General features: G+C 47.1%; 1 protein-coding gene across 8 annotated transcripts in view; it reads left to right on the plus strand.

Annotated features, from left to right (window-relative positions):
* CPEB1 (cytoplasmic polyadenylation element binding protein 1) overlaps positions 1-23,656 on the plus strand; it is a 69,537-nt gene extending 45,881 nt beyond the window's left edge. For 7 of the 8 annotated variants that reach the window (XM_007666269.3, XM_029065541.2, XM_007666271.4 and 4 more), the window contains 9 exons: positions 8,776-9,002; positions 10,464-10,716; positions 11,456-11,569; positions 12,062-12,166; positions 13,075-13,211; positions 15,804-16,002; positions 17,106-17,200; positions 18,620-18,700; positions 22,108-23,656. In XM_007666269.3, the coding sequence (XP_007664459.1) occupies positions 8,776-9,002; positions 10,464-10,716; positions 11,456-11,569; positions 12,062-12,166; positions 13,075-13,211; positions 15,804-16,002; positions 17,106-17,200; positions 18,620-18,700; positions 22,108-22,218 (1,322 nt within the window). In that variant the 3' untranslated portion in view covers positions 22,219-23,656. The remainder of the gene's footprint in view (positions 1-8,775; positions 9,003-10,463; positions 10,717-11,455; positions 11,570-12,061; positions 12,167-13,074; positions 13,212-15,803; positions 16,003-17,105; positions 17,201-18,619; positions 18,701-22,107) is intronic. The other variant, XM_007666270.3, reaches the window with a different exon arrangement.
* Positions 23,657-27,915: the final 4,259 nt, after the last annotated feature.

Below are 27,915 nucleotides of genomic sequence, written 5' to 3' on the forward strand. Positions count from 1 at the left end.
CTGGACTCTAACTTCCTTGAGAACAGATATCATCATACCTTCCAATTCTGTTTGCATGTTCCTAGTTACTCAGTACAGTGGTTTGAATGCAATAAGTGCTCAGTAAATACTGCTGATAGTATGACAGTTCTCAATTCTGTGCTGCCATCTTTGACTTGTGAACTTTGACTTAGTCACATAGGTACTGAAATCTGGTGTGCTTCAAGATTCTGGCAGTGCACTAAAAAGGTTCATACAGAGTGCCGTAGTACACCAGGAACCCCGCTGACCTAAACTGTGTTCTAAGCTTCCTAGTAGTCTCCAGAAGATCTGCAGCTAAACCATTTCAAAGTGGCTTCTCCATGAAAAGGTCTCTGAGGCAGAGATTCCCCTAACCTCCTTTGGTGATGTGTTCCATTCCACTTGGAAAGTCTTCCTTATATTATGCCTCAGTCATTTTTGTTGGATTACTGTGAGGTATAGATGTGACACTGTACAACTTGGTCACGGAAAGTGACTCTTTTTCAAGGATTCTCTCCCTTCTTTAGGGTATAGATGTAGTGTCAAACTGGATTTGATTCGTTCTTGCCGAAGGACTCTTTTTCTCTTCTCCCCCCCACCCAGCAGTGTTTCAGTAAGGCTCAGGTGCCAGCTAGTGAGTCTGTGCCCAGGAAAATGTGAGTTATTGTGCAGGTGTCCCCTAGAATGGTGTCCTGAGAAGCAGATGTTGGATATAATAATAATAATGATATTTGTTAAGCTCTTACTAGGAGCCAAGCACTGGTCTAAGTACCAGTGTAAATACAAGGTAATCAAGTTGTCCCACATTGGGCTCACAGTCTTAACCCTCATTTTCCAGATGAGGGAATTGAAGCACAGAGAAGTGAAGTGACACAGCAGACAAGTGGTGGAGCTGGGATTAGAACCCATGACCCTGACTCCCAAGACTGGCCTCTTTCCACTGAGCCACGCAGTTTCTATTCACCCAGTCCCACAGTACTTATTACATTAAATTGTATCCTATGAATTTCTCATTGATATTGTTGTCTGTCTCCTCCTCTAAACTGTAAGCTTAATATGAGCAGGGAGTGTGTTTGCTAATTCTGTTGTGTTCTTACAAGAGCTTAGTACAGTGCCCTGCACATAGTAAGCGCTCAAATACCTTGTATTGGAAGACTGTGCTCTTCAACCTTCCCACATCTGTGTACAGACGTGTTTGTGCACACACAGACACCCCCGCCTCCAATCCCTAGTGCACACCTCGAATATTCGCCCACTGTCATCCTCAGGCCTGTCTTCTGTATAAGTATTATATAATATAATAATTATTATATATATTGTTGCCCCCATTAAGTCCTTGAGGCCCACAGCCTGTATCTTCAGTCCCAGAGATGGACAGTCCTGGGCCTTCCCTCAGGCCAGTGTCTTACAGGAAGGGGGGCTCTGCCCTGCAGGGGGCTCTTGAGGAGAGAAGCCATCAGCTCCCCAAAGAGGGCCCTCCCAGGGTTCAGGGCTGTTCTGGGAGTCTTCTCCAAGTGTGAATAATTAATCAATCACATTTATTGAGCACTTAATAGGGGCTTTTCTGGGTCAGTGTTCAGTTCTGTGGTTACCAGACTGTCTTCTCTTCGTGAATGACTAAGGGCAATTCACATTCCCACACCTATCTTCCTTAGAGACAGCCTCCACTTGCTAATGGATAAACTCATGTAATTGTCTCTTTGAACCCCATTTTAATACTATAGGTTTTGGATGGCCTAAATGTTAAGTTGCCACCAGTAGCAATAAAACTAGTGAGACTTCCAGACTTTAGCAAAAAAAATTTTATCTTCTGAGCATTTGATCCTTGGTTTATTTGGAGGGGGTTTTTCCTTCAAGCTTACTCTGCATTTCTCTTAGACCAACCAGTGCTGGCTCTTGCTGTCCTCTAATAGGACTCTGAATCACTTCCCCCGATATGGTGGTATGAAGAGTTGTGTTTGTTTTTTTAAGTTGGGAAATTAAAAAGCTGCTGAAAGAATAGATAGGACTGTCTGAGTCCTAGTGGTAATTGGGTTCCTGAATGGCTTTGTGGTATTGTTCAGTCACCTGAACATTTCTGCCTCAATTTCTCCATCTGTAAAATGAGGGTAGGAGTTCTGCTTTCTCAGTTGGTTATGGTGTTTGGGATTTTGTAAGTCACTTAAAGGAAAAAATGCTTTGAATATTGGAGCACCCGTTTCATTTAACAAATCTTTGCCCTTGTTGTCAAGCATTTAGTCAGTGTGACTTTTACCTCCAGTACATCATACCAAGCTGAGACTGTGCCAGAGTCTGCATCCACTTAATGCTTTCAGTGCTGTTCTGGGAGTGGCTGCTGCAGTAAGCAGAATGCTTCAGGCCTACAAGTCTTGTGAATTCCTCCGTGACAATGAGCTACATAGTGGAAACTAAGGCTTGCCCCCATCATAAGGATTATATCAGGGTTGGAAACGACAGGCTCTCCCAACCATGCTTACCGATATGGAAACTGATGTCCAAAAGGTGCTCCCGTCTTACAGGGGGCATGATTGTGCCAATTCTCCCTCCGTGCCCTTGTCTGACTGGAGTAAAGGGTGTGTCTCCTGCAGTAAAAGCAGCCCCGCACATGATACAGCCCGTTGGGGCCTTTTTCTCCACTGGGCCTGGAAATGACCCCTGACTGGGAAAGGACTCTAAAAGCACACAACAGGGCGGTCAGATGGGAGCCTCACCTGGAGCCGTGAGCTGGCTTTATTTAGCACAAGGGCACTGGGTACTATCTAGCTGTCTGATGCCTTAACAGTGGGTTCGTGAGCTGCCGTTTCCACGGGCTAGAAGTAACAAAGGTGACAAATAAAAGAAAAATGCAGAGGCAAATGTGGGTGTTGAGATGGTATGGCCACTCACTGACTGCCTTCCGGGTCTGAGAGAGATCCATAAGTTGCCTTAAGTAGCTTTCCTCACTCTCTGTGTAGAAGCCTCCTTCCTGTCCCCGTCGAGGGTCTTGGGCCTAATGCCGATCTGTTGCCTTGCCTGCCCCCTGAGAGCCGGGAACACACAAGTGCTTCCAATAATAAGACCACTGTGTGCGGAAGTAGAGGGAGGGGGTGGTGGGACAGACTTCAGAATGCACAGACTCTGCATTTCTTTAGCTCTTGCGCTTCAGCCTGCATTTTTCAGTTAGATGGAAGGCACAAACTAGATGGAGCCCAAGCCGTCTGCTGCTTGGTCTATCTCCGCATTGGAATCGTCAGCACGTGCAGTTGCGTCGGTAAACTTTTTGTGACTCGGAAATCATCACTGTCAGCTCCTCACTCCTGCAGCCTTCTCCTAACATGAGCAGTGTAGTGGTAGATTTTTGTCTTGGTATCTTGAGGGGATTGGGTGACCCAGATAGATACACAACTACAAAAGGTAAAAGGCTCCCAGACCTCTTTCTCCCCCTTACCCCCATCTCAGCTTTAGCTCTACTAGCAGTTAAGGTCTGATCGCCAAAGGAACCCCTGTTAATGACTCAAGTTCTTCACTCAGTTCATTCAGTCATATTCATTGAGCGCTTACTGTGTGCAGAGCACTGTCATAAGTGCTTCGGCAAGTACAATACAGCAAGAGAGAGACAGTCCCTGCCCACAATGAGCTCTTCATGCTGTCTCCAAGAAGAGTCTAAAACGGTAAAGATTCTTGCATATATGAGTGCTTACTATGTGCAAAGCACTGTACTAAGCCCTTGGGAGAGTACATTACAAGATTTCATTACCCCTTTGCCAAGCCACATCACCAGGATGGCAGCCTGTCATTTCAGTTTGCTGAAGCAAGGTGGTTACTGCTTACCAGTTTGTTTTTTGTTACATTAGGCAGTCCTTCTAAACCTAAAGTTCTCTAGTCTGGACTTAGCATAGCTTTCCCGACATTCAAACCCCGTAGCATAGTCTCTCCCTCCTCTTCCATGGTGGAATTAGTAGTTCCTTCTCTAGAACCATTTACTTGTTGTAATTGAGTATTACAACTATGTGGCTGCTAATCCCAGAAGAACTTCTTGCTTCAGGTGCGGCATAGTGTGTGACCTTGGGCAAGTCACTTGTTTCTCTGTGACTGTTTCCCCCATCTAACAGAATGGGGGTTCAATACCTGTTATTTCTCTTACTTAGGCTATAAGCCCCATATGGGTCCTGATTATCTTGTATCTACCCCAACAGTTAAAACAGTCCTTTTTAAAGCACAGCCCTGGGAATCAGAGGCCCTGGATTCTCATCCAGGCTATGCCACTTGCCTGCTGTATAACACTGGGCAAGTCATGTAACTTTTGTGACTTGGTTTCTTCATCTGTAAAATTGGGATGTCACACTTATTTTCCCCATCCACTTTGACTGTGAGCCCCCTGTGGAACAGGGACTATCTCTCCTGATTATCTTGTATCTACTCCAGGGCCTTACTCAACACATAGTAAGCCCTTAACAAATGTTGTTGTTGTTATCCTTGCTGTTCATGGGTGTAAGGTTTCTATCTCTTTCAGATATAAATTAGCTCAATTATTTTGTAGAGTAAGTCATGGTGCTTCTGGTTTTCTAGAAGGTTGAGAAAGCAGAGTTTGCTGATTTGGCCTGATGTGTATTTAACCCACTGCAGAACTGCTCAGAATTCTCTCTCCTTACCCTCTAGGGAAGTGCTGGATAATTTGACCCAAGGGCTACTTTCAAACTATGCAAAGCTCTTAAGGGGCCTGCTCATACTAACGAAGAGCTGGGAGAGGGCGGGGTGTTATTTAAGGACAAAACCAGCTGTATGTCTTGTATAATGAGAAGCAGCATGGTCTAGTGGATAGAGCACAGGCCTGGGAGTCAGGAGGACCTGGATTCTAATCCTGACTCCATTTGTCTGCTGTGACCTTGAGCCAAGTCACTAAACTTCTCTGTGCCTGTCACCTCATCTGTAAAATGGGAGTTGACTGTGAGCCCTTTATGGAACATGAACTGTGTCCAGCCTTATTGCCATGTATCTATCCCCACACTTAGAACAGTTCCTGGCACGAAATAAGCACTTAAATACCACAAGCACCAGCCCCCAACCTACTCAGTAGCCTCTGCCAGCTGGTTTTCATGTGCACTTGCTGAATACCCCTGGGGCGGGCTCAGAGCCATTTGGGAGCTACCACAGGTAGGAGCCCAGCTGCTTTTGTCCATCGATTGACATCCCCCTCCACCCCCCCACAAGTCCAGAGTGAAGAACCCTGCAGCTGCATCCTGCCCTCGCCATTCTAGGTGTAGCAGCAATGTCTCTTCTCCAGGGTAGATGTGCAGAAAGACCGTGCTGAACGATCTATTCAGACTTGTGGGCATTCTGCCTGTCAAAACAGTTTCTCACTGTCTGGCTAGATGATCTATTTCCTGGGGATCAGACTTGAGGACCCTTTCCCCTGACCCCTCCTCCATACATCTGATGGGGTTGGGAGAGATGTCAGTAACTGAAGTTAATAGAATGAAAGTGACAACCTTTGTCACTTGGGAAAGATTGTTGACTTCTTTTTAAAAGCTGACACCCTGACTCCTGGGGGTTTCCATCCCTTATTCCACTGAAGCAGGTTCCAGCGTTCTATCTTTGGACCAGGACTATCATCACCTCAGACTCACAGTCCAAAAGTGTTGCTCCAGGTTTCTTTATGCACCTTTGGTCGAAGGGAGAGGTGGTTGGCATGGACTCCAACTCTGCCAACAAAGTTTAAGGACCCCCGACCTATGGGTTGAGAAGTGAATGTGGAGCTGTGCATCTTTTCCCCTCTGTTTTGCTCATCGGTGGAGAAGGAATTCAATTCTGACTCCGCCTCAGGGATGTTATGGCTCTATTTTCGAGTGAATTGTTTTGCTCCTTTTGAGAGCCACCTGAAAGAAGGTGCCAGAAGACCTACTTCCCTCTCACCTTCTTGATACTTTCTGAAGGTCCTTGGGGTAAACTCTTGGGCACTTGTAGTGCCAAGAAGCCAGAAGGGTTTTAACTGAACTGAGATCAGCGCTGTCCATATCAAAGTACAGACAAGGGCCTGTGATGTGAAACAGCTTCCCCTAGTGTTTCAAGAACCACTCTGAGATTCCAGAGATGATGGCAAAGTGGTCTAGTGGAAAGAGCAGGAGCCTGGGAGTCAAGAGATGCAGGATCCAATCCCACTTCTTTCACGTACATGTTTGGTGACCTTGGGCAAGTAACTTTACTGCTCTGTTCCTCAGTTACCCCACTTGAAAAATGGGGATAAATTTCCTGTTTTTCTTTCCCTCTTAGTCCCAAATGGGGCACAGACTGTCTAATCCAATTATGCTTTGTCCTCTTCATTGCCTAGCATTCTGCTTGGCACTTAAATGCTTAATATTAATAATGCTATTTATGAAGTAGGACCCTAGCTCTCCACAACTTAGGTTGCTGACCGTGCATCATGTACAACTCAATGGAGAAATTGCTGCTCTTGGCATACAGTCTTGGGCAGAATGATGATACTGACAGGGAGACACTATGTGGGAGTGTCTTGGAGAGAGAATCTCTTGCCCACTTAATCTGTAAATACAGTAGAACCCCCTGCCATCCAGGGTAGGCATTGTTCAGATATCATAGGTCAAGGCAGGGAAGATGTCTGTCTCCACTTAGATATGCCATACACTTATTTTTGCAATAGCGATGATGGCTTGGGTTGCACCATCCTCACTCTTGCCTGGTGGCCCTTGGCCCAGTAGTACTTGTTGTGAAGATGGTTGGTAGAGACAGAACAGGTACAGCCTGGGGTTACAGAACAATCAATCAGTGGTATTTGAATGCTTTACTGTGTGCAGAGCACCATACTAAGCACTTGGGAGAGTACAGGACAACGAGAGTTTTAGACGCACGGTCCCTGTCCACAATGAGTTTACAGTCTAGAGGGAGCAGAATATCTCCCAGACATCAGCAGCGGTGGACACCACTGTGTTCTCTCCCCTTTGGTAAGCTATCGTTGAGTATGCCACTCACTGATTTTAGGAAGGGATTCTTACTTTCTTGAAAAAACAGTGTATTGAAGTTCAAAGTCGACACTCCTGATTGATTTGAATGTGTGTCTGAGGGAAACTCATGCACCCTTGCAAACTTCATCTGTGAAAAGACAGTAGTGTCCCATGCTACCTGGGGAGCATTGCTCAGATAACACTGATTAAGAAGGGTGGATGTGAGGAACACGAGACCAAAAAATTATCAGGTTTTACAGTTCCAGGATGGAATAGGGATTTCTTCTGTCTGGAATCTGTGTGAACTTGTTCTTTAATGTGTTACGTAAATCAGTGGTGATACGTTCTCGCACTGTTTAGCAATACATGTGAAACAACTTCCTGATAATTTGGCCAACTGTCCCCATAGTACATACCTGCAAAGAAATCTTCAGAATTTGTCTTCCTGCCCTACTATAGCAATGTGGGGGGGGAGAAAATAGAATTTCCTTCTCCTCCTTCCCACCTCCATTTGGAAATTAGGAGGAAGGTGGATAGCTTTTGAACTCTCAAGTAAAGGTAGTTGTTACAGTTCATTACAGATTACAGCCATTACAAGTGAATTTTAGCCCCAGCACTCTGAACTCCAGTTTGCCATGGCTCAAGTATTTCCTTTCGTGTTGTTTTGAACTATTTCGACTAAATAGTGATTAAAATCCTATTTCAACTTAGTGTAGACAATGGCACAAGGTGCCTATTTACTGAATGGGATACAAAAGAACTACATTTAAAATATTTCATTTTTTGATACATATTTATATTCCTACCTGATCATGTAACTGCATCTTTTCATATTTTGGTCAAATTTTTTGGCTCTTAAACACAGAAGGGCACTTTAACTTCTGTCCTATGGGAAACTCTGTTTTGTTTAGCCCTTTCTCTTAACCCTGTTTTCACAGAACAAATGATAGTGCTATGGGGGTAGAGTAGCTTGTCAGTTCCAGGCTGACTTGGAATTCACACTAAGGACTGTATGTAAATAGGGAGGTTTGCAGTCAGGAATCTTAGACTGCTGTAGCTATTTCTGAGAGGCTGCTAGTTTCTTGACATAACCCTCACTGAAGAGACATGGCCTAGTAGAAAGAGCATGGACTTGGGAGTCAGAAAACCTGGATTCTAATCCTGGCTCTACCACTTGGCTGCTAGGTAACTTTGAGCAAATCTTCTCTGTGCCTCAGTTTCATCATCTCTGAAATAGAGATTGAAAACCTGTTATAATAATGATGGTATTTAAGTGCTTACTATGTGCAAAGCACTATTCTAAGCGCTGGGGGATACAAGGTGATCAGGTTGTGCAACATGGGGCTCAGTCTTTATCCCCATTTTACGGATGAGGTAACTGAGGCACAGAGAAGTGAAGTGACTTGCCCAAAGTCACACAGCTGACAAGCGGCGGAGCTGGGTTTAGAACCCCTGACCTCTGGCTCCCAAGCCCGGGCTCTTTCCACGGAGCCACACTATCCCCTCAAAATCGACTGTGAACCCCATATGGGACAGGGATGGTGTGAGATCAGATTATCTTGTCACTGCCCCAGTGCCTAGTGCAATGCTGGGCACATAATAAATGCGTAACAATATTATTTATCAGAAATAGTAATTTTATTATGTACTCAGCAGTGTGTGCTGGACATATAAACCTTTCTGCCCACTGAAGTCCTATCTTCAGTCATAGTGTTCAAGTTTTTGCCGGGGGAGAGAGAGGGCTTGCTTTTTGGGGTCTTTTTGGAGAGGGTGTTGGGAAGGGCAGGAGGAGAGAAAGTGTGTATTGTACTTACATGTTCTGGGTTTTGTCTCTTAGTACTCAGCATGCTCAATAACCCGCTGGGCAGTGTTCTGGGAAAGCCCCCACTGGGCTTCCTACCTCTGGACCCCATTGGTACTGACTTGGTGGAGAAGTTTCCCACACCATCCTTAAGGGGGTCCCGCCTGGACAGCCGCCCCCTCCTCGATTCACGTTCAAGCAGTCCCTCTGACTCTGACACCAGTGGATTCAGTTCGGGATCAGACCATCTCTCAGACTTAATCGTAAGTTTCAGTTTGGATGGGGCTTTTTGGCGAGTTGAATGTGCTTATGTGCCCAAAAGGTTACAATAATAGTTATATTTGTTCAGCACTTACTCTCTTTTAAGCACCGGGGTAGATACAAGCAGATAGGGTTGGACACGGTCCCTGTCCCAAATGAGGTTCACGGTCTTAATCCCCATTTTACAGATGAAGTAACTGAGGCATGGAGAAGTGAAGTGATTGGCCTAAGGTCACACAGCAGACCAGCCGGAGCTGGGATTAGAACCCACGTCCTGTGACTCCCAAGCCCGGACTCTTGACACTAGGCCATGCTGCTTCTCTGTGCCCAACCCCTTCCCATCCACCTAGGGTTTAGGTGGTGACTTCCTGAGCCATTAGAGCCTTGCATGTGAGTGGCAGGGATCTTTTCCTAGAATTTGAGGGACTCAGTCTGCAAGACTCTAGTGTCTTTGTGGGCTCTCTAGCTTTAATAACCATGGAAAAGTCCACTGGAACAAACCTGCCTCCCATCTACTTTCATCTTCCTTTCCCCGGGCCGTTCTGATCAGGCAACCATATATCCAGAAGGCCTAACCCATTCGTGGTGCTAAACCATGAGAACCAGTAGTGAGAAGCAGCCCTGCGTAATGGGAAGATCACGGACCTGGGAGTCGGAGGACCTGGATTCTAATCCCAACTCAACCTCGTAGCTGCTGTGGGACCTTGGGCAAGCCACTTAACTTCTCTGGCCCTCTGTTACTGCATCTGTAAAATGGAAGTTAAGACCGAGTCCTATGTGGAACAGAGACTGTGTCAATCTGTTTGAATTGTATCTACCCCAGTGCTTAGTACAGTGCCTGGTGCATAGTAAGCACTTAACAAGTACTGGTTTTTAAAAAAAAATAAAATCCCTTGCATTGATTTAGTGATGAAATTGAGAAATATCCCTCAGACTCAGGCTGGGTCTATTGCCTCCTGGTGTGTGCCACTGAGCCTGCAGCTGATGCCATGGAAACCATCTACAAAGTAGGAGTGGCTCCATGAGATGGCCCAGATCAAAGTATTTGGTCAGACGGAGCTGTCTTAAAGAGCAATCCCTTTGAAGGCAGTGGGCCTAGTCTCTGCTACCTTGCCATTCCTCATCCCGTGAATTGCTGGCATGTCAGGTGAAAGCCAGAGCCTACGGCCTTATTGCTCCACGTTCCTTTACTAAACTTCAGATCGGCTCTGTGTCTTCTAGCCATAAGTCACAGATCCTAAGACAAGCGTGTTATACTTGCACCAACTTAAAATGAACACAGTGTGCCTCTCAAGCTTTTACTGTTGAAGCCAGCTGATTCATAACTAGGTCCTAACTCTAATTGTAACTGCAGTTCTAAGCTGGGCTTATCCCTTGTGGTTCCCAGGAGGGCATTATGTCATCTTCTTCTTGCTTTGAAATGCCTTTTTTAAAAAAATATTTTTCTCTCCGCCTGTTTGCAGTCTAGCCTGCGCATCTCTCCCCCTCTGCCTTTCCTGCCCCTGGGTGGTGGCGGTCCCAGAGACCCCCTGAAGGTGGGGGTTGGGTCTCGACTGGACCAGGACCAGGCTGCCCTTGCTGCAGTGTCTCCATCCCCTACCAATGCCTCAAAAAGATGGCCCGGAGCATCGATGTGGCCTTCCTGGGATCTGTTGGAAGCCCCAGAGGACCCTTTCAGCATCGAGAGGGAGGCCAGGCTCCATAGACAAGCCGCAGGTAAGCGATCAATGGGGTTGATGCCTCTGGGGCACTAGGGTTTCCTATAATAATTGTGGTTTGGTTTGGTTTTTTTAAGCACTTACTATGTGCCAGGCACTGTACTAAGCAAAGAGGTAGATACAAGGTAATTGGATTCAACACAGTCCCTGTCCCACATGGGGCTCACACTCTTAATCCCCATTTTCCAGATGAGGTAACTGAGGCACAGAAGTGAAGTGACTTGCCCAAGATCACACAGCAGACAAGTGGCAGAGGTGGGATTAGAACTCAGGTCCTGCAAACTCCCAGACCCGTGCTCTGTCCACAAAGCCATGCTACTTCTCAAGAAGATTGCTTGCAGGGGACTTCCTGCCAGTCAGTGGTATTTATTGAGCGCTTACTAAGTGTGGAGCACTGTACTAAGCACTTGGGAAGGTACAGTAGAGCGGAGTTGGTAAGGGGACATTCCCTGCCTGCAAGGAACTTAGACTCCTTCCATGAGCAGTAACTAGCGAGGCACTGTCTTGGATCACTCATCTCTTTCAAGCTGTTAACATGTGCAGTTTTTCAGGTGCCAAAGGACAGGGCCAAATGAGCTGGTCATAGTTGAAGTAACTCAAGCTGGGAACGGGGGAGGAAAGCATCTGGCTTTCCCTTGAGTATGCTCCGTTCCTCTCGCCTGGGCCTTGAATTTAAGCAAAAGTTGAATCAGAGATGACCCCCAAACCTGCCTCTGTTGATTCTTCTTTTCTTGAAGCTGTGAACGAAGCCACCTGCACCTGGAGTGGGCAGCTTCCCCCTCGGAACTACAAGAACCCTATCTACTCCTGCAAGGTGTTTTTGGGAGGGGTTCCCTGGGACATCACGGAAGGTAGGTGACTTCTAGCCTCGACTTCCTGGATTGGGTTTCCCTGTACCCACTGCTAAAAACTTGTCGGGATGCATCTCCGAGTGGCCTCCTGCCTAGAAATAATCTTCCGCATTGCAGGGAAGGTAGCAGAATGATGTGGGACTTGAATGCAAGGCAAAACCAGTTAAAAGCCCAAGCTCTGTACTAGGTAACTAGTAATTGGGGACAGCTACGGAGTGTAAACAACTGCACGAGAATATGCTCTCCACCTTAATTTGCTCAGTAACCCTGCCTATTTCCTCCCAGCCTCTACCTGTCCCTTAGTTGGCAGATGGAAGCTTTCATATCATGTAGTAGAAAGGGATAAATCTGAGGGCGTGGGAGGGGTTGGATTCGTCCCTCTGCATGTGACCCTCCCAATGGAGGAGGGGTTGCTAGGGAACGGAGCACTTCCCTCTCCAAAGAATGAGATTCCATTGCCTCAATACAACTCTCGTCTGTCTCTTTATGCAGCTGGATTGATTAACACCTTCCGTGTGTTTGGCTCTCTGAGCGTAGAATGGCCTGGTAAGGATGGCAAACATCCCCGCTGCCCTCCTAAAGGTAATATGCCTAAAGGTAATAGAGACATGGTAGGATCGTTTTCTTTCTCCCTGATTTGTTGCAACACTGAGGGATGCTGGGATGGCACAGCTGCATGTTGGTGACTTGGTGAGCGCACTCCAGGGTAAAGGCCTTCAACCCATCCCCATCTCTCTTGCCCAGCACAACCCCCTCGACCTGCTGTTTGTTTTGTCTGAAGTTATTCCTGCACCTTAAACAGGTTTCTCGAGTCCTCCTTCCTGCTGCTGTTCTTCTTACTGTTGAAATGAGTTTTTTGCTGGGTTACCCCCTCCTCTAACCGTGGCTCTTGGCCGAGCCTCCTCCGACACTGGAGTTGTTGGCAGTAAGCAGCACTTCCTCAATTGATTAAAAAAAAAAATCCCATAAAATGTGCCTATGAAGCAGAGACTAACTCCACCGCTCCCGGCAAAAGGCTAAAAATGGAGTGGATTAACTAGTGACCCAAGCGATTGCCAACAGATGCCTCCAATTCTCAGTTTGAGCTTCCGACCATTTACCGATCTGGGTGACGAGTCCTAAATGCATTGGAACGGTGTCTTGCTTTGGGCAGGACAGGCTCTGTCCCTCCCTTTCCGTTGGGAGGCCGATCACAGTTCCGTTGCTCCATTTGGAAACCTAAGGGGCTGCCGTGGCCACAACAGCCTAATACTCCAAACCCCGCTCCCCAACATTGATTAGACATGTTGGCGTGGAAGTAACTTCTGTTCAACATCAGACCACTTAAGCATGCAAACTATTTGTGTATGGAACACTAGTCCCTGCCTCTGGGAATGACCTCTGCTGAAAACTCAGATCTCTCCAGGTTTCAGATCAGGTGGCCAAGGAGTGAGGTCCAGCCAAGGAAGATACTTGTCTGGGAACTTGGGTGGTTGTAACTGTCTCTTCCTCTGCCCCCAATACAGGTTACGTGTACTTGGTGTTTGAGCTGGAAAAGTCGGTGCGGGCCCTACTCCAGGCCTGCTCCCAAGACCCACTGAGTCCGGACGGCCTGAGCGAGTATTACTTCAAGATGTCCAGTCGTAGAATGCGCTGCAAAGAGGTCGGTTGGTTTACGATCTGCTTAGACTGTGTCCTAGAGGAATTCCTCTGACTCCAGTGGGACGTTCCTCCCCACCTTAATGGATGATCAAGAACTTTCCTTTGACAGCCCCTGCGGATTTGCTCAAGATGAGTTGGAAAAGGTCCGAGAACGGATTAGCCTGTCATCCTGTTACTCTGCACTTCTGAACCCCCCCTCAATTGCTATTCCCAATTCTTCTCTAATGCGGGAAGGAGGGAGAAGGGATTCTCGCACTCTTGCAAAATCCAGTGTTTAGGAGAAGTCACCATGTGGCATTTGTTGGTTACAATTCTATGCATGCAAGCCACTCCTTCATACATCAAGGCCTTCTAAATCAAGCAAGGTGCACGTCATGGAACAGATGTTCCCCAATTCCCTACTGATGTTCTTGCCGAAAACACATAGCAAAAGCCCATGTTCTGGAAGGAAAATGGAGTGTCCTCTTTTCCTCATCTGGATTTGCATGTGGCCTGATCACACTCTGCGACTTGGGAAAGCCAAATGAGATTTTCTTTTTCACAGTATGTAAGTGCTTACTATATGCCAGTCACTGCACTAAGCACTTAAGGCAGATACAAGGTAATCAGGTTGAACAAACACCAGGTCCCATATGGAGCTCACAGTTTTAATCCCCATTTTACAGATGAGGTAACCGAGAGGTGAAGCGACTTGCCCACGGTCACACAGAAGACTGGTCCTTCTGATTCTCAGTCCTGTGCTCTGTCCACTAGGCTGTGCCGCTTTCTGGGAGAGGTGGGGGAGAGAGGAAACCTCTGGGTTTCAGAAAGCCAAAGTGTCTGGGGATCTGAAGCCTGCCAAATTCCCTTCTAGACCCTAAATCAGAGAGACCTATAAATCTGTTCAACAAAATTCTGAACCCAGTAAATTGCCAAGCTGGCCTGAGTGAAGGTTTGCAAAGAGAATCTCTTCAGAATGGGAACAGCAACCGCTGGTGACATGTTAATTTGTAGCATACAGACACAGTGGGCTGACAGTGGAAATCTGAAAAGAAATGATCCCATCGGCCCCTCTCTTCTAATGTCATTTATAGCTCAATTGTTAATCGGGGCCATTGTCATTCAAACTGATCATAAAGTCCCCAGCTCTAATGAGATTTTTTGAAAGATCATTGTCAAAAATGGGGTTGACAAATACCACAATTATTATCCCTTCAAATTAGGTGTCCCCATTTAGATGGACTCAAGAATTCATTGGATTCCAGGAGTAGGACTGGGTTGTCCTGGAGGGAGGGGGCGTAATCCTTGGGTTTTGTAGGCCAAAGACTGTTCCCTTCTTGAGGTGCAGTGGCTTTGTTTGAGAATTCCCCCTTCAAACTCTGTTTGTCGTGGGCAGGGAACATGTCTACCAACTGTCGTTCTCTCCCAGGTGCTTCATTCTATGCTCTGCCCGCAGTAAGCACTTAATAAATACGATTGTTTGAGAATCCCTTCCTTAGGAGGTCATCTGATGTGAGGGTGACACTCACCCCGGAGTGAGGAAGATCTAAATGTCCCATTCCTCTTTTAATTGGATATGTGCTGCGGAGCTGAGCAGCTAGGGGCTGGTATCACACCAGCAGGGTCGCATTGTGGTGGGGTGCCTATCTCTAATAATAATAATGACAGAAGTAATGGTACTTGTTAAGCGCTTAATGTGTACCAAGCTAAGTACTGAGGTAGAGGCAAGTTAATCGGCCTGGACCCAGTCCCTGTCTCGCATGGAGGTCGCAGTCTAAGTAGGAGGGGGTAGGATTGGATTCCATTTCACAGATAGGTAGCACAGGCATAGTCAAGTGGCTTGCCCAAGGATATACAGCAGAGGCAGGATTAGAACCCAGGTCCTCTGATTCCCAGGCTCATGCTCTTTCCACTAGACCATGCTGCTGCTTTACTCAAAGAACTAGGATGAGGTCACCTGCCTGCACTGGGAGAGGGACCTGTCCGTTCTGGGGGCTCAGTATGGTGAGTTCTAGCTACTGATCTGCCCATGCACATGGGTAACACCAGCTTTGGAGAAGCCGGAGGTGGGTCTCCATATCATGGCATAGTGGATAGGGCATGGGCCTGGGAGTCTGAAGGACCTGGGTTCTAATCCCGGCTCTACCACTTGTCTGCTGTGTGACCTTGGTCAAATCACTTCACTGGGCCTCAGTTACCTCATCTGCAAAATGGCGATTAAGACTGTGAGCCCCATGTGGGACAGGGACTGTGTCCAACCTGATTAACTTGTCTCTACCCCAGTGCTCAGAACAGTGCTTGGCACATTTGGATAGGGAATGTCTCTCTTCATTGCTGAATTGTATTTTCCAAGTGCTTAGTAAAGTGCTCTGTGCACAGTAAATAAATACAATCGAATGAATAAGTGCTTAACAAGTATAATTATCATCAGCCTTGAGTTCTGCCCAAGTGCCTTACCCTGACCCTGTTACCCAGCCTTTAACCTCTAGACTCTAAGCTCTTTACGGATAGGGAATGTGTCTGCTAACTGTCTTGAACTCTCCCAAGTGCTTAGTACAGTGGTCTGCACCTTGTAAACCTTTGGTTAATTCCACTGATTGTGGGTTGCATGCAGGTGCAGGTGATCCCTTGGGTCTTGGCTGACAGCAACTTTGTCCGGAGTCCGTCCCAGAGGCTCGACCCCAGCAAGACCGTCTTTGTTGGGGCGCTGCATGGGATGCTGAATGCAGAGGCTCTCGCGGCAATCATGAATGACCTGTTTGGAGGAGTGGTTTATGCTGGCATCGACACCGATAAGCACAAGTACCCTATTGGTGAGTTGCATAGACCTAGGCAAACCAGTGCCTGCGTCCTGGGTTAGGCCTTAGTGAACTCACTTCTGACCCCAGCTCCCGCACGCTCCCTTCAGAATCCACCCCTCGCCCGCCAGAACTCTACCTCCGGGGGCCCGAGGGAGACGCGGTCGGGCCACTCAATCAGCTGGCTCTGGGGAACCTCAAAGCCCAAGGTTATATTGCTTTTAAAATACTAGAAGTATGTAGAGGTACCTCTCCCTTGCTTGACAGGAGTGGGTTAATTAGGATGCGCAACTTCCACACATGCTTTCAGGAGTAAGTGCATTATCTTACCTAAATCCAGTTAGAAATAAACACTGTGTGTGCTAATCAATGATGCTTCAGAACTGCAGAGTCAGAATGTGAGACTTCAAAGGCTGAGTGGGAGGTTTGAAACCCTCAGCATGGTAGAGCTGTTTTAACCCCAGAAAATTTTCAGATCCAAGCTAGTGGGGTTTTATGCCATTGTCATTTCACACAGATGCTGGTGCTGGATAACTGGAAAACTTTTTCTCAGTTGTAGGAGAACCTCGGATTAATTTTGCCTTCACTTCAGAGCTGGCAGAGACAATCCCTGCCCAATAAAGGGTTTACAGTCTAAACAATGATCTCCGCCCTCTATAGTCTAGAAGGTGGGGGTCAGGCAATATGAATAAGTAATTTATAATATATAGCTTAAAGGTAAGAACATAAGTGCTGTGGACTTCGGGTTCAGGTGAATATCAAATGAAATGCCCTTCCTCTTATTTTACTAGCAGATGTCAGTTGATGGATCTGTACTCTTTAAGCACTTGGTATTTGACCCAGCCCCACAGCACTTCCATATCTGTAACTTGTATTAATATCTTTCTTTCTCCTCCACTGGACTAAGCCTGTTGTGGGCAGGGAACCTATCTACCAATTATCATACTCTCCCAAATGCTTAGAACAGTGCTGTGCATGCCATAAGCACTTAATAAACTTCATTGACTGCAGGTTTAGGGTTTGTCTTTGGCTTTGACTAACTGTGTATGTCCACAGTGTCCTGAAACTTGGGGACACGGAGGGAATTGGCTCAGTGGACCCATGTTTGTGATTCTTAGGGTCTGGCAGAGTGACCTTTAACAACCAACGCAGTTACCTGAAGGCAGTGAGTGCTGCTTTTGTGGAGATCAAAACAACCAAGTTCACCAAGAAGGTGAGTGGTGTGGTGTCTGCCCGGATCCCACGCATTTCTCTTCCTTGCATTAGGTGCTGCCAGTTGTGTGAAGGTCTCTTCTCCCCTGGCACCTTTCCTTAACATCACTTTTCTGGACCTGAAAACCAAACCGTAGAGGCCAAAATTACATTATACCTGACTTTTTTCCTCCTTCCTGTGCCTTTTGCTTTTCTGTTTGCCACAGGGTAGGCTTTAAGGGAGTCATACTGGTAGGCTGCCTAGAGAGGTGAAAAGCAAAAATCTCTGAAAAATTAAGACTCCAGAATGGTTACTGTAGTAATCACCTAGGGCTTTCAAAATAAGGAAGCAAGCCTATTCTGCGTTTCCTTTGGCAGTAGTTACCACCATTTTTTTTTGGACTGCCACTTCTGTTGCCGAGATTTATGCCATTATCCTGGATTTCCCCCATAAGCTCTCCTGCTGCCCAAATAGATGTGCTGACTTAAATGTATTGTAACCCTCAGGCATGTGTACAAAGGCCAAATCTCTTAAAAACTAACTTGCCTTTCATATAAACAAATCAGAATTCCACCTTGAGTGTTCCAGGACCATGATATTTAACTGAGTTTGGGGGGGGACCAACTAGTTCTACATCCTAAAGTGTGTGTGTGTGTGTGTGTGTGTTCTCTCTCGCCCTTGCCCTCCCTTTCCTCCTTCATGTGGACCTCTCCTGACTTTCCCTCCTTCATTTGCCAGGATAACTGTTGTATGTCTTGAGGGTATAGGACAAAAATCTAGTTGCAGGCACTCACCCAAACATTTGTCAGTAAGAAGCAAGTAAACATAATGCTGACCACTCCTGAGTATGGGATAACTTTCTTCAGTCCACCCACCCCAGTATCCCAAGTTCTTTCAAATTAATCAGCCCATCTTTCTATGAAGGAACAGGAAAGCATTCCTCTAGTGCTTGTGTGCCTTGCCTTGATTTCCCCAAGGAATTCCTTTGTACCTATTCTCCCAGAAGAGATCCTGTGTTCTCTCTAGGGGCTTCCTCCGCTCCCTTTCCCCAAGCAATAGGCACTTGCTGTTAACAAAACATCCCTCTTTTTTTAAAAATGATATTAAGCACTTACTATGCACCAGGCACTGCTCTAAGCACCAAGGTAGATACAAGGTAATCAGGTTGGACACAGTCCGTGTCCCACATGGGGCTTCAAGTTTTAATCTCTATCTTACAGATAAGTTAACTGAGGCACAGAGAAGTTAAGTGACTAACCCAAAGTCACAGAGCAGACAAGTGGCAGAATAGGGACTAAAACCCAGGTCCTCTGACTCCTGGGCTTGTGTTTTTATCTACCAGGCCTTGTTGCTTTTCTGTGGTGTTAACTAGAGCTCCAGCTTCTTGAAAGGCATTTTGTTTCTGGATGCCTTGTAACCCCTCCCCTTGTCTTTGTGCAGGTTCAGATCGACCCCTACCTTGAAGACTCTGTGTGTCACATCTGCAGTGCCCAGCCAGGCCCTTTCTTCTGCAGAGACCAGGTAAGCCAATCAAGTTCTTTGGTGCCAGGGTCTGGGGCTTCCCAAGCAGATCTTCCCTAGCTAGAGGAGGTTGAGTGGATAGAAACAGGCTTGGATGTTAACCAAAGTTATACCTCAGTGGCAGGGCTAGGAAAGCCATAATAGTAGCTGTGCCCACCCAACTCAGTGAAGAAATCCAGTAATGAGTGTTAGGCAGAGTGCAGGGCCCTCGTTAAAGTCCCAGAAAGACCAAATGACATTGAGCTCCTTGACAGGTAGTCTGCTTTAGTGGGTTCTCAGATGCATAGGTAACCCGTTCCCCTCCAAAACAGCAAAATTCTGTAAAAACCTTGCTTGAGTGAATAGTCAGTTTAAAGCCATTTGGCTTTTCGGCCTACCCTAATAGCTCAGGGCTGACTGGGTGACCTGTTTATGCAGATGGGTACAGTGGGGAACTGACTAACGTGTAAATGGTACCTTGGGGAGACACGCTTCTGCTTCCAAGTCTTTCTTCCTGGCAGTTATTAGTTTTCTGACCCCCCAACTCTGACAGAGGCTGCTGAAGTTCCTTCTAGCGTCTGTCAGCTTTTGTGCCATATCTCCATACAGTTACTGTTTGAGCCAAAATGCAGGACCATCTTCTCCCAGTGCTAGATTTCTGTTTTGTCTGACCCATTTTTGGGTGTCTAAAGCACGGTGCTCAAAACTGCTGTTTAAGGTGCCTTGCTTTGCCTCGACAATCTCTGCCTGCATCTCCTGGCTAGAAATACTGAAACAGGAGCCCACAAAAAGTGTGGGAGTACAAAATTCCAGCTTTGCCTAGGTGGTGGGCCTGGAAGATGCTGTTTATATGCCTGAATCTGTTAGCCATTTGCCCCCATTATAGGACTCTGACTCGGGGTAAACCTCTAGGAGCTTGTGGAAATTCCTGGTCATCTTTAGCCACCCCATAATTCCTGACCAATGCCCTCTTTCCCTTCACTGCAAGATCACTCTTCCTCTCACCTGGTAATGGTTTTACCCTCAACCTTTATCTCAGAGATCACATCTCCTCTAAGAGGCCTTTCCCAATTAAGCATCTTTTCCCTGAGTTGTCTCCCTCATTTAGCTAGGTTTCCTTTGAACACTTGATACTCACCCCACAACACTTAGGTACATATCCATAACTTATTTATATTAATGTCTGTCTCCCCTTCTAGACTGTAAGCTCATTGAGGGCAGGGAACCTATGTACCAACTCTGTTAGTCGTACTCTCCCAAATGCTTAGTACAGTGTTCTGCTCATAATTAAGTGCTCAAATACCACTGATTGTATGAAAACTTAAAACTACAGAGTGACCTGCTGGTGAAGGCATAATCCAGTTTCTCTGTGCTTTATATTCAGCTTTGTGCCCTTGCCTAAGCACCTCACTCCTGACCCTAAAGGTCTTGAATTAAAAAGGGGGTTTCTCAGGTCTGTAATTGCATCCCCTGGCAGGTTTGGAAGGCTGCTGGTATTTCCCCAGTTACAGTGACCAGGGTATCTTCTTTGCTGGCTACTGGCATGGAAAGACCACTAAAAGAAGCGGTGTTGCCTAATGGAGAGAGTATGGACCTGGGAGTTACAAGGTTCTAATCTCGACTCCCTAGCTTGTCTGCCAGGCAAGCCACTTTAACATTTCTACCTCAGTTTCCTGATCTGTAAAACGGGGATTAAGACTGTGAGCCATTTGTGGGACAGGAGCTGTGTCCAACCCGATTATCTTGTATCTACCCCAGTGCTGGGCACCTAAGAAATGCTTAATAAATACCTGGAGGTGGATAAAAAAAAAAATGTTGGGGGCTTTGATTCCCTCTGTGGAGAGAGCAGCACACCTGTGACCTGGTTTTCTTCAGGAATGTCAAATCAGTGGTATTTTATTGAGCACTTACTGTGTGCAGAGCACTGTCCTAAGCACTTGGGAGAGAACAGTAGAGTAGGTAGACTCATTTTCTGCCCCAAGGTGCTTCAGTCCAGAGGAGGGGAGGCAGACATTAAAATAAATTACAGGTACATAAGTGCTCTGGGGCTGAGAGTGGAATGAATAAAGGGTCCAAGTGGACACAAGGTAGAGGAAATGAGTTTAGTTGGGGAAGCCGTCTTGGAGATGTGCGGTTTGTTTTTGTTGTGTTCTGTTTTTGTTTTGTCTTTTTTTTTTTTCTTTTTGGAAAAAAAGAGGAAAGAAAAAGGTTTGAAGGTTATAGGGAGGGAGTTCCAGGCCAGAGACAGGACTCCTTTACCACCTTCCATTACTTCAGATGAGGAAATTGGGGCACAGAAAAGTTGTGACGTGCCCAAAGTCACACAGCAAGCACATGGTGATGCTGGAGTTAGAACCCTGATCCTCTGACTCCCAGTGCTCCTGCCAGGAGGCCATGCTGCCTCTCTGCCTCAATTTCCATATCTGTAAAATGAGGGGGTCAATATCTGCCTTTCCCTACCCCTTAGCATTGTTGAGGATAAATGAGAACTGATGTGAAAGCACTTTGGAAAAATAAACACTTTGCAAGTTCAGAGTGCCTGGAAGTAAAGACACAGCTCTCTGCACACAGTAAGCGCTCAATAAATACAATTGATTAATGCTTCCTTGCAGAGAGGGGAGGCCTCCATTGTAACAATTTACAGGTAACAGCGTGGCTTAATAGAGTGCAGGCCTGGAGTCAGAAGGTGATGGGTCCTAATCCCGGCTCTGCCACTCATTTGCTGTGTGGCCTTGGGCAAATCACTTAACTTCTCTTGGCCTCAGTTACCTCGTCTGTAAAATGGGATTGATACTGTGGGGCTCTGTGTCCCATGCGATTTGCTTGTATCCACCCCAGTGCTTCGTACAGTGCCAGGCACATAGTAAGCGCTTAAATACCACAATAAACAGCATGGCTTAGTGCAAAGGGCATGGCCTGAGGAGTCAGAGGACATGGGTTCTAATCCCGGCTCTGCCACTTGTCTGCTGTGTGACCTTGGGCAAGCCGCTTAACTTCTCTGTGCCTGAGTGACCTCATCTGTAAAATGGGGATTAAAACCTTGAGCCCCACGTGGGACAACCTGATTACCTTGTATCCACCCCAGAGCCTTCAACAGTGCTTGGTACATCGTAAGTGCTTAACAAATACCATAATTATTATTATCAATACTAGGTAGCAGCACAGTTTTAAGCTCAAAGGGCCCTAGGCCCAAAGTCCGGGGAAACCTCAGGCTGAGGTGAGAAGTCTTGAGACTGAATACTGAATATGCTAATGCCATGTGGGTCCCCCACCCCTAAGTGGAAAGACCCCGGGCTTGGAAGACAGAGGTCATGGGTTCTAATCCCGGCTCCGCCACTTGTCTGCTGTGAGACTAAAACCTAGGTGAAGGCATCTGCTTAAATACCATTATGATTATTATTGTTATTATTATTATTGTTACTCTACAGGTCTGCTTCAAGTACTTCTGTCGCACCTGCTGGCACTGGCGCCACACCATGGAAGGGCTTCGCCACCACCGCCCGCTGATGCGCAACCAGAAGAACAGAGACTCCAGCTAGAGAGGTGGCAGACGGGGGTGCTGAAGCTGGTGCAGTTGCAGGGAGAAGTCTGTTTAACCTGCTAAGCGGAGAGAGGGAGAGAAGGGGAGGGAGGAGAGAGAGAGAGAAAAGAGGGGAGAAGCCCAAGCGAGGTTGCCAGGGTCGGGCTTAGACCGGGACCACGCTTCCCAAGGACAAATGGGGAAAGTCTTACATTCACCTTTGCACTTGCTGGTCTGTCTTTTGTTTCGTTTCCGCACTAATGCACAGTGAGTTTTGTCGGGTTTTGTTTTCGGGGGGTGTTGGGGGGGCCCCCTGTCCCACCCCAAGCGATTCTGCAGTTTCCCAGACTTTAGTTCCTCATTTTGCTGACAAGAAGCAAAACAGGACCATGTGTTGAGAAGGTGTTTATGCAGATGCCTTCACCTAGGTTTTTTTATTTATTAAAGGCGCTTTTTTACATTCCTTGCAATACTGATGGTAATGATGCAGCAGGTCTCATTGGCTCCATTCTTTTGCAGTTGCCATACAGTGCCTTTCCATTGATTTAACCCCCACCTGAACGGCATAAACTGAGTGTTCAGCTGGTGTTTTTTACTGTAACAACAAGGAGACTTTGCTCTTCATTTAAACCAAAATCATATTTCATATTTTAGGCTCGAGGGTTTTTACCGGTTCCTTTTTACACTCCTCTCCTTAAAACAGTTTTTAAGTCGTTTGAAACAAGAGATTTTTTTCTTTCCTGGCAGCTTTTAACATTATTGCAAATTTGTCTGGGGGCTGCTGGTTAGTGTTTCTCACAGTTGTGAATCGAGGAGTTTGCAACTAGGAAAAGAGGACAGGATTTTTTGGATTCGAAACTGGACCGGATTAACGATGTTTGAGCTGCTGTACATAGTTTTAAATAGTTTGTTGCACTTTCTTAAGTTGCACTTAAGGGGGAGGGGGGGTTGATAGAAGTTTTTAATCACAGAGTCACAGGACTTAATTTTTTTCTTTTTTGTAACTGAGCTAAAAAAAAAAAAGGGCTGCTTTTTGGTGGGGGCAGATGGAGGTTCACAGGAGCCCTTTCTCTTAGAGGGGACAAGTTCCTTTCCCTTTTTTCTTTTTGTTTAAAGAAACGTATGAGACATGTAAAGCAACAGTGCAGTCAACTGAGATGCTGCTGGGATTTGGAAAAACTTGACTTTTTTTTTAGGAAAAAAAAAAAAAAAACAAACTTGCCCCTCTATTGGAAGCTGTGTGCCAAAGAACCAGTGTCATAATTTTTTCCCTCCTTCCTCCTGCTGAGCTGATGTTGCATTGTTGCATATCCCAGCTGCTCTTTGTGGGTTTTTTGTGAAGCTGTGTGTGAAGTCTCTACCTCATTGTAGTATATGCAGGCAAGACTGCACTCTCCTACAGATGTGGAGTAAGCTGTGGTGTAGTTTTTTTGGCACATAATAAACACGTTGCAGCAGTTTTGGATCTCTGTCTTTTAAGAGTGGGGATGGGGGGCAGGACCTGGAGAGGTCAGAAGGGAGCGGGAATAATTATGATAATGATGGTACTTGTTAAGCCCTTACTATGTGCCTAGCGCTGGGGAAGATACAAGTTATTCGGTTCGGATGCAATCCCTGTTCCCCACGGAGCTCACGGTCGAAGTAGGAGGGAATAGGATTTAATCCTCACTTTACAGATGGGGTAACTGAGACGTAAAGTGACTTGCCCAAGGTGGCACAGCAGACGGGGCAGAGCCAGAATTAGAACCCAGGTCCTCCGACTCCCAGGCCCGTGTTCTTTCCACTAGGCCATGCTGCTTCTCTCTTTTTTTTAGTGACTGAAGAGGGGAAGCAGTAGCTGACCCAATCTAGTGCTGTCCAACACTATTGATCGTAGGGCTGGCCGGCCTTTCCCAGGACTAACATGTTCTCTTCCCCAGCATGTAGGGGAGGGCGTTCCAAAGCACCTAACTGTGGGGTTGGGCCCGCCTGCTCGGTCAGTTGGGCTAAGTAGAGGTGCCCATGTCTCTGGCGGTGCCAAGTACCAACTGTCCATGCCAACCAGACAGATTCCTGCAACTAGCTCACCAGTCCGGGGCCTGTTGGAACTTGCAGTGTGCACATCCTCCCCCGGCAGCCTTCCTGGTCCCTCTGCTCCGAGCCAGCCGTTTGAGTGTGTATTTCCCGAGAGTCCCTTCTGGGTTGCCTGTTGAGTTGTGCTAGGAGGCTTCCAATTCCACTAGTGGAAGGCTCTGAGGACATAGTGTTCACCCACCTCCTAAGGTTTCTTGTCTCTTGGGGACCATTGCAGGTGGACTCTCTCCCTGAAAAGGAATCCGCTTCTCCGGCTGGCCAGTGCTGCTGGAAAGGCCTGTGGATAAAGGGTTTAGGAGGCTTTAAGTCTGACATCCGGGATGGGAACCATCATCCGCCCTTCATTTTGATTCCCTCATTTATCCCTTCTGCCACCCCCCTGTGATTTATCTTGCCAGAGCCAAATGAGGCTGGCCTCCCTCAGGAGACTTTCAAAACTTCACCGGCCACTCACTTCTGCTCAGAGGATGCACACTTTCACTTTGGGCTAGGATATGATGGCAGAATTGGGGAGCATTCTTCCAAACAGCATGCCTCTGTTTCTTCTGACATTGTGTTGTATCTGGACAGTTGTGTGCACAGTCCATATTCCACATGGGGCTCACAGTCTTAAAACCCCCATTTTACAAATGAAGTAAGGGATACACAGAGGAAGTGAAGTGGCTTGCCCAAAGTCAGGCAGCAGACAAGTGGCAGAACTGGGATTAAAACTCAGGTCCTTTTGACTCCCAGGCCTGTGCTCTATTCACCAAGCCACGCTGTTGCAAGACCATCCCCTGTGTTGGAGGAAGGGGAGCAGATGGATCTTGTACTTTCCCAAGTGCTTAGTACAGTGCTCTGCACATAGTGCTCAATAAATATGATCGAATGAATCTTGAAACCCTCAGCAATTCCTGGAAGAGTGGTGTTGGTAGACTCCCATCAACTCTATATCCACTCACCCATGATAATCAAGTGACTCTCCTTGGGTAGGAAGACAAAGCATTTGCTAATCCCACTTACTGGTTGCTCCCATTTCCCCCGCTTGCGGAAATACATCCGGTGTGACCTTAGTCTAGTCACTACCCACTGCGGGCAGCACTGCTGTGGGGAATCCTGGGAAACATGTCTGGCTTCACTGTCCTGTCGGTGAGTGTTCTGCATTGATTCCCTGGGGCCACTTGGTTCTGTACCAGAATGGAAATCGCTTTCCATAGCCAGAAGCTTTGACCATCTTGAGGACATCTTCAGTTAGCTTTGTGAGCTCCTTGAGGGCCAGGATCACGTCTCCCACCTCTGTTGTGTGTTTCCAAGTACCCCGTTGAGTCAGTACTCTCTGCGTGTCGGAGGTTGCAAATACTCGTGATGATGACCAGCCGGCATCATCTGGAGATTTGCGTGTTGACCAGTTGTCTATAAATCGTCATAGTATGCAACCTGAAAGCAGCCCCTTCTTGATGAAGAGGGAGTTCCTGTTAGTGAGAGTGTTTAGATCTTTCTGCCATGTATCCTTAACTGAAAAATGAGTTCATCTCCTAGCTGGGGTAGCTGTTTCCCATCATTAAACCAGCTGGTCTACCACGAAGTAAATGTCACATGTAAGCTACAGGGATATGTAGCCAACTGGTTTAGGGAGAGGCCTGTTGGATTAAATTCCCAGCAGCTGATGTGAAACAGACTTGCACCAGACTGGTATCTGAGGGAAGATCCTGATGCCTTTGTGTCTTAGATATTCATGATTGCTTCTACAGGGGTGCCTCAGGGACAGCATGGCCTAATGCAGAAGAGCACGGGCCTGGGAGTCAGAAGGACCTGTATTCTAATTCTGACTCCACTGCTTGTCTGCTGTGTGACCTTGGGCAAGTCACTTCACTTCTCTGTACCTCAGTTCCCTCATCTATAAAATGGGGATTAAAGGTGAGCCCCCTGTGGGTCATGGACTGTATCCAACCTGATTATCTACCCCAGTGCTTAGTACAGGACAGGGACTGGGTCCAACTAATTACCCTGTATCTACCCTAGTACTTAGAACAGTGCTTGGCACATAAGTTAAATAACCTTAATTATTATTATAGTAACTGGCACTTAAATACTACAAAAAGGGGGTTGGGGAGGCTGGTGGGATCTGGAGCCTCAAGTGGGCGGTGGGGGGAGTCTCTAAGCTGTAGCTTGGCTCCTTCCCAAGCATCCTGAAGAAGTGCTGTCTTCCCACCTTTCATGCTGAGACTCCATGAATCTGACTGCCTGGTTCAGTGGAGCAGCTGCTGCAGCTATTGGATCTGTATCTGGGTCTGGATGATGCTATTTCCTCGGTTCCCCCTCAGCTACTGCATGCCCCGTGCCCAGGGTTGTCACCACCAGCCACCTTCATCCCACCTGTCCTTCTCTGAGTGATTAAGCTTGAATAGTTAGATCTCTCAACTGGCCTGGTCCTCCTCCTACACAGTTTTCCAAATTGGTTGGCTAGTTAACTTTTAATCAAGCTTTCTCCTTACCACAGTTGTACAGGGGGGGATCCACAAACTCCTGGATTCCACTGCCACCTCTTTTTTAATGGTATTTCGGTGCTTACTAAGGGTCAGGCACTGTATTAGGTGGTGGGGTTTACTCCCCCCATCCCATGTGTTGCTCCATGTGTGACAGGAAGTGCTAATCACTTGGGTCTCAAAATAGAGCAAGCTAGGAAAATCTAAGTGGGCCTTGTGGTGGGTGTGAAGATGAGGTAAATCCCAAGGGGTCAGGTACTACTCCAGGGGAGTGTCCTGAGGCTTGGGCAGCCTCACTACCCCTATCACTCCCTCAGGGAAGACTGGGGTAAGATGGCAACTGCCCCAAGCCCTACTGTCCCCTGGCATGTAGCCCAGCATGTCAATGTGGACTAGCTGGAGACTGAAGAGAGCCTCCCCACCCCAGCCCGGAGACCTGCTCCCAAACTACAGAGAGCCAAGGACGGAGGGAGAGGAAGGTCCGAAGAGTTGGGAGCTCAGCTGCCCCCTTGTCCTTGGGGTGAAGATCTTGTGTCTGTGAAGACAGGGCGGGTCCCAAGGTGAGACAGAGAAACTGGAGACCAGGAACTACCAGGTTAAAGGGACACCTGAGCAGTGGGCTCAGGTGTCTGCTTCGGCCAGCATCCTTAAGGGGCATCTCTGGAGCTGCTGTTGGGTGGGATGGATGGCGGAGGGGTGTGGGGAGGAGGGGTACACATGCTGGGAAGGGAAGAGATGATAATGGTATTTAAGTGCTTACTATGTGGCAGGCACTGTACTAGGCGGTGATCTGGTTCTATGACATCTGGGCTTCAGCCTCTGGAGTTGCATGAGGAGGGAAGAAGTCTCCCCCTCTTCTGTATTCAGCAGTATGACCTCCTCCAGGTCACGGATGGCTCATATTTCTGCATGTACTCCAAGCAGCTAGGACACTGGTCAGCAAGATGTTTGCGAAATGAGAAGGAGAGAAGCCTAGAGGTCTTGAACTGCCTGATGACACACACCCCTTTATGGACAACCCTCCCCCCCAGCACATACCCACCTCCACCCCATCCCGGCTGAAAAACTACCCAGTATGTGTAGCTCGTTGTGGGCAGGGAATGTCTGTTATATTATACTTCCCCAACTGCTTAGGACATTACTGTGCACACAGTAATATGAATATGAATGACTTCACT

The sequence above is a fragment of the Ornithorhynchus anatinus genome, chromosome 5 (assembly GCF_004115215.2).
Source record: "Ornithorhynchus anatinus isolate Pmale09 chromosome 5, mOrnAna1.pri.v4, whole genome shotgun sequence".
NCBI classification, from domain to species: Eukaryota; Metazoa; Chordata; class Mammalia; order Monotremata; family Ornithorhynchidae; genus Ornithorhynchus; species Ornithorhynchus anatinus.